The sequence below is a fragment of the Hevea brasiliensis genome, unplaced genomic scaffold, assembly GCF_030052815.1.
Source record: "Hevea brasiliensis isolate MT/VB/25A 57/8 unplaced genomic scaffold, ASM3005281v1 Scaf1, whole genome shotgun sequence".
Lineage (NCBI taxonomy): Eukaryota > Viridiplantae > Streptophyta > Magnoliopsida > Malpighiales > Euphorbiaceae > Hevea > Hevea brasiliensis.
The window spans coordinates 9,991,008-9,996,921 of record NW_026614585.1 but is presented as its reverse complement, the minus strand read 5'-3'; the positions used below and the strand labels follow the sequence as shown (position 1 = coordinate 9,996,921).

At 31.9% G+C, this 5,914-nt stretch overlaps 1 protein-coding gene across 1 annotated transcript; it reads left to right on the top strand.

Moving 5' to 3' along the window:
* The first annotated feature begins 1,927 nt into the window (after positions 1 to 1,927).
* LOC110670523 (bZIP transcription factor 11) lies at positions 1,928 to 3,383 on the top strand. Its single transcript, XM_021832601.2, has one exon. The coding sequence runs from the start codon at positions 2,637 to 2,639 to the stop codon at positions 3,099 to 3,101; it is 465 nt and encodes a 154-aa protein (XP_021688293.2). The 5' UTR covers positions 1,928 to 2,636; the 3' UTR covers positions 3,102 to 3,383.
* The last annotated feature ends 2,531 nt before the right edge of the window (positions 3,384 to 5,914 follow it).

Genomic DNA, 5,914 nt, shown 5'->3' with positions numbered 1-5,914 from the left:
TTGATTGAAATGATTGTGGAGTATGGATTGAGTTTGATTGTGAAATTGAAGTGGTTGTTGAGAAAACATTTTTAGAAGTGCTTTTTACAGGTATTTGAAGAACTGGTTTCTCATAATACAGACAGAACTCTGTCAAAATTTTTATAAAATTTGCGGAAAACTAAAATGGACCAAAAATATTAACTAGTTTTAAATTTTAACTAAATGTTTAAATACTTATTAGAAAATGTTTACCACTTATGTTTTAAAATCCCTTGTAGGGTACTTAATGAGTTATCGGTAGGTGAAGTTCGGTAGTTTATTAGGTATTCTACGGAATCATGTTATATCTTACAGAGAGGTAAGGTGTGACATTGTTAGTTGACCATTGCCTTTCCCCCATGTTTATTAGCTCACTAACAGTCATGTTCTCCAACCCCGATGGGGCAGTGACATTAATTGTGAAATTTTCTTCTTATGGTACCCACGGGTTAGACCGAACATTGATAGACTATCCCTAGAAAGCAAATCCTTGGTTAGCAATAAACTCTTCCAAGTATAGCTTCGATTATGACTATCCTAAGTGTATAGAAAATCTACCTGAGGAAAATATTTGGTTTTGAGTAATTATCCAAGATGAGTATTTGGTTAAGAGACTAATCTCCAACCCTGCTTATCAAGCATTGCAAGATTAAAATTGTGAAGGTTACAGAATCCCATACCACCCAAACTTTTTTTTGGTACACATGATCATAGGATAGCCAGTGGATACATCTGCTTCCATCTTGCTTCATACCCTACCAGTAAGAATTCATCATTTTCTGCAGCTCATCACAAATAGATATAGGAATGTGAAAAACACTCATGGCATACGAAAGGATGCCTTAAGCTACAGATTTCAAGAGAATTTCTTTGCCTACTCTAAAAAGCGTCTGACTCTTCCACACTTGTAACTCTATTTCACAATCTTTCTTTTAAGGAACTTGAAAATCCTACTTTTATTCTTTCCAATTAATGAAGGCAGCCCCAAATACCTAGTGAACATCGAGCATGTTTGATAAAGCTTGTTGTTGGCTAGGCTTAACATTTAGACTGAAAAAAATTCTAAATTTTTGAAAATTATTTATTTGACCTAAAGCCCTTCCATAAAACTCCATGAGAAAATATGGAAACTGGGGATAAACAATAACTTAAAAATCATGCAAATGTGAAAGCTTAGAAAAAAAAAAAGTTGTTGGTATGCCACGTTAGTTATTATAAAATTAAAAAAAAGTGTTGTTGCCTTTATTTGTTTAATTGCATATGTACTTGTATACATGAGTAAAATTATATTTATTTATTATAAAATTAAAAATTTAAGGATATATAATGAGTTTTGAAAATTTACAATATATTCACTTAATTAAAGTAATTGATATTTATAACATTAAAAAATGATGTTTTTACATATATAATTTCTATTATCTTTTAGATTAAAAAATAAAATTTTGTTATAAAAAAGTAAGAAGAGGAAGCTAATTGTAAAAAAGGAAAAGAAAAAAAAGCATGTGGCTAGGAGCCTAAATAATTTCTCATGAGTTGTAATAAAAATTTAAGATAATAATAAATAAAAGAAAAAAAAAAAAAAAAAAAGGAGGGGGAGTTAGCTAATTTAACTACCACCAAACTCTGTTATAAACGTGAAATTGTTGGTTCCCAGCTGGATGCGGACAGTTGTGAAATCCTCTACTTTCCCTCCCTATCGCTCTACGACCTCACATGTACCCATCATCTTTTTCCAACAACTTTTTCTCACAGGAGATTCCAATATTCTCTCTCTTTTTTTTATTTTTTTTATTTTCTCTGTTTAGTTTTTTTTTTCCTTGCATATTTTTTAAATATTTTTTTTTTACCATCACTTTGGTTTGATGGTCTTTTTCTTCTGTCTATAAGTACCATACCCTCCTTACTTGTAAGCCCCCTTCCCATTTTCTTTCTCCTTCTCGGCAAAACTTTGGCGTCTTTCTGTGCTCTTTTTCCTTCTTCTTGATTTTTTTTTTCTTAAAGCTCTACCTTTGAACTTAAGCCATCATCATCTTCCATGTGTTTTTCCTCAATCTTGATCTTGGATTCCAATTTCTTGATTCGAAATCAAGTACCCACTTCTTGATCTTTTATATAAACCTCTGTATTGATTGAAACCTGCTATTATTTTCTTGACTTCCAATCTCAAAAAGTTGTCAGCTTTTGGATTGGTGTTTTTGAGACTGTTTTAAGCATCAATCTACAAATTTTGCCCATCTTTCTTCTGTGGGTTTTTTGAAGTTTTTCTTGATGCTAAGTATTTTGATCTTGATGTTTGAGATTCATGTCTCCAATTATCAGTGAAATCTTCCTTTCTGGGTTTATGATCAATTCCACTTACAGGCGCAGGACCCATCTTGTTCAATCTTTCTCAGTTGTTTTCCTCTACTGGTTATACTACGTTTCATGATTTTGGCTCTAAATCTGAAATTTAGACTATAAGTCTATATATTTATCTATACTATATTACTATTTTCTGCATTATTGTGAGTTTATTACTGTTTTGGGCCCTGCTATAACTCTCTCTTGATTGCTTTTATTCTGTTAAAAAAGGGAAAAAAAAAATTTGTGTGTTCTTTTTCTGTTGGGTTTTCATGGCTTCCTCTAGTGGAACATCTTCAGGGTCAACTTCGATGCAGAACTCAGGTTCTGAAGAGAATTTGCAGGTGTTGATGGATCAGAGGAAGAGGAAAAGGATGATATCAAATCGGGAATCAGCAAGGAGGTCTCGGATGAGAAAACAGAAGCATTTGGATGATCTAATGGCACAGTTGGCTCAGCTGAGGAAGGAGAACCTCCAGCTTATCACAAGCATCGACATCACAACTCAGCAATACCTGATCATGGAGGCTGATAACTCTATCCTCAGGGCTCAGGTTGGTGAGCTTAGCCACAGATTACAGTCTTTGAATGAGATCATTACCTTCCTGAGTGCAAGCGATGGTGCTCATGGAGATTCAAGCACTTTCAATGAGCCGGCTGATAGCTTCTTCAACCCACTGAACATGTCATATCTGAATCAGCCTATAATGGCCTCTGCAGATATGTTTCAATACTAGCTGAGACCCATCTCCAGATTCTTGGGACTTCAATGGAGGATTGGGAGAGAGAGAGAGAGAGAGAGAGAGGGAGAGATAAGATATGCCCTTTTTATTGTAGTAAGAAAACATCAACAGGTAGTGGTCAAATAAGGACTAATAAGGGATCTGTAGAAGAACCAAGGGATGTGCTTATTGGTCTGTAAATGTGGTTTCCTATTACGATTATTATGGTTCAAGGGCAGATGATGATGATGTAGTTTTCTGCTGTTATCAATTAATGTAATGCTATTTTGACTTTTAGCTTTTGCTTTTAACTGTTTCAACAAGTGTGAATGCTTTTTTTTTTCCAATGCCATCAGCGCTATTTGACCATACTCCTATTTGACTATGAGTTACTTTAGCAGAAATGGGTATCAGTTGAAACATGGCTAGTGTGCTTAGATGATCCCCTTGTATTGCAACCTCTTCCTTGTTAAATGAAATGTTGTTTTATGTTAATAAAGGAAGAAAATCAACAAATGGATTGTCCATGGATTTGTCAAATTACAATAATTGAATTCAATATAATATAATCAGCACATAGGCTGCATAAAAAACAGATGCAGCAGTCATTCTTGTGGGTGCTTTGCAAGTTTCTGCCCATTATTTATTTGTATGTTTTTGACTAATTGGGTAGGAATAGGAAACTTTGGGTAGGCATGGCTGCTAAGGTGTGTATTTGGATTTCTGAGCTGTCCATAATTTGATCATCAATTAAGATAAGCTAGGATTAATTGTTGGGTTAGGCTTTCTAAGTTTCAAAGAGCATTATCGATTATGGTTTCTTAATCATGCGGACAATTAGACAAATGGGTATTGTTGATATGATATTTGTCTAACCCATCTCATAAGCACTAACTATTTTTCCTGGAATTGCATAATTTTTATGGCTGAGATAAGATGATGGTCAAATTTAGCATGATGGCCTCAACAGAAAATAAGGGTATCTGATCCCATCACTAGTATTTGCCGCCTCTCATTTGCAATTCTTTCAAGGACAAGAAACAAATGGGATTTGGCCAAAGCCCTCAGCATCTTCTTGTCCATCGGTGGGAATTGCAATTCTGATTTAGTAGACACTGAAATATTAGGTAAATTTGATCATCATCCTTTACTTATGAATTTTATAATGGTATAGTTTCTGAATTTTAATTTATAATATAAAATTTTTAAATTTTAATTTGATAGACATAAAAATCCATCTCACTTAAAATAGTCCATTACATATTATAAGGAGAATAAATTTTAATCATTATCCCATAACTTTTGCAATACATTATCATTAAACTTCAATTTATAATTCAGAACTATTTGAATCTCGCAAACTATCTTTGCTGCTATTTTTCAATCAAAGCTGACATGACAGGTGTAAAAAAAAAATCTCTCTCTGCCCGTTCGTCACTGTCCATCTCTCTCTGTGCCCTTCGCCACTGTCCATTTCGATTCCACCATTGAAATCTTCATTGTTCATCATCAAATCTTCCATTCTCCAGTTGATTCCAATGATCATCACTTCTAACAAACTAAACAAAATTCATTGTTACAGCTTTATGTTTTTTTCTTTCTTTTTTTTTCCTCAACACAAACATAGTGCCCTAGCTGACACGAAACCAATAACATTAAGTTAAGCATACTCAAATTCAATAGGAAAAATTTAAATTTAAAATTTTTAAAATAAATATCAAAATAGATTAAAAATATTAAAATAATAAAATTAATAAAATATATATTTCTTAAATTTATGGTGTGATTAGTGTGAATATATTGTTGTTAGCGTAAATATTTTAAATTTATTAAATTTTGATTAAAAAAGTAAAATTAGGAGAGACGTAAAGAGAGATAAATATCTTTTTTTTGTGGTAACCTATAAACATGTCAATTTTTTTTTTTTTGGGTAACCTATAAACATGCTATTATAGATAATAAGAGCTTGAGGTTTACTCAAATTGAAATTGAGGGAGTTTTGAGCTTTAGAAAAGAAATTGAAATTGAGTGACGATACTCATAAAACACATAAACTTGAGTGATTTTGAGTAAAAATTTAGCCCAGGTTAACTTAGAAACTAGCAATATTAGGATAATTATCACACACGCTTACTCAACTTTATAATATTTTCATAAAAGTTATTAAATTTTAATTTTTTTATAAAACTCACTGAATTTTAATTTGATTTTATAAAAATCATTGTAACCAGAAATAAAACGTTTTGAAGTTAATCTGCTAACATGTTAACTATTTTACAAATAAAATTATTTAATTACTAATTGTTGGTGGAAAGAAACAGAAAAAGGAAAAGAGTTTGATGGCGAGGGGATAGCTAGATGTATTTTATGCATCTTAATTTTTTTTTTTAAGAAATTTATAAAATAAAGTAATTTTATTTTTAAAATAGCTGACAGGTTGACAGGTTAATTAACAAGTTAATAGGTTAACTTGAAATCTTTAATTTCTTATTATAGTAATTTTTATGAAATCAAATTAATATTTCAGTGAACTTTATGAAAGAAATTAAAATTTAGTGACTTTTATAAAAATACTCATAAAATTAAATAATCACATATGATACTTACCCAATAATATTTGTAACTTTAATGACACTCAAATTAAAATCAAATGAAAAAACTTAAAATTGAGTAGTTTTATATGTGTGATCTCGAGTGTTAATTATGTCATTTAAGGTCCTGATGCATTGTGGTAGAGAAGTGACGTCATCTGCCACTTCACCCCTTAGCTCAACGTGAATGTCCTTGACTCGGCCCTTCCGGAGAGTCATTCACCACTCGGCCAAAGC

Coding starts and splice junctions, on each gene's coding strand:
- LOC110670523 (XM_021832601.2), top strand. CDS start 2,637: ATGGCTTCCTCTAGTGGAACATCTTCAGGGTCAACTTCGATGCAGAAC.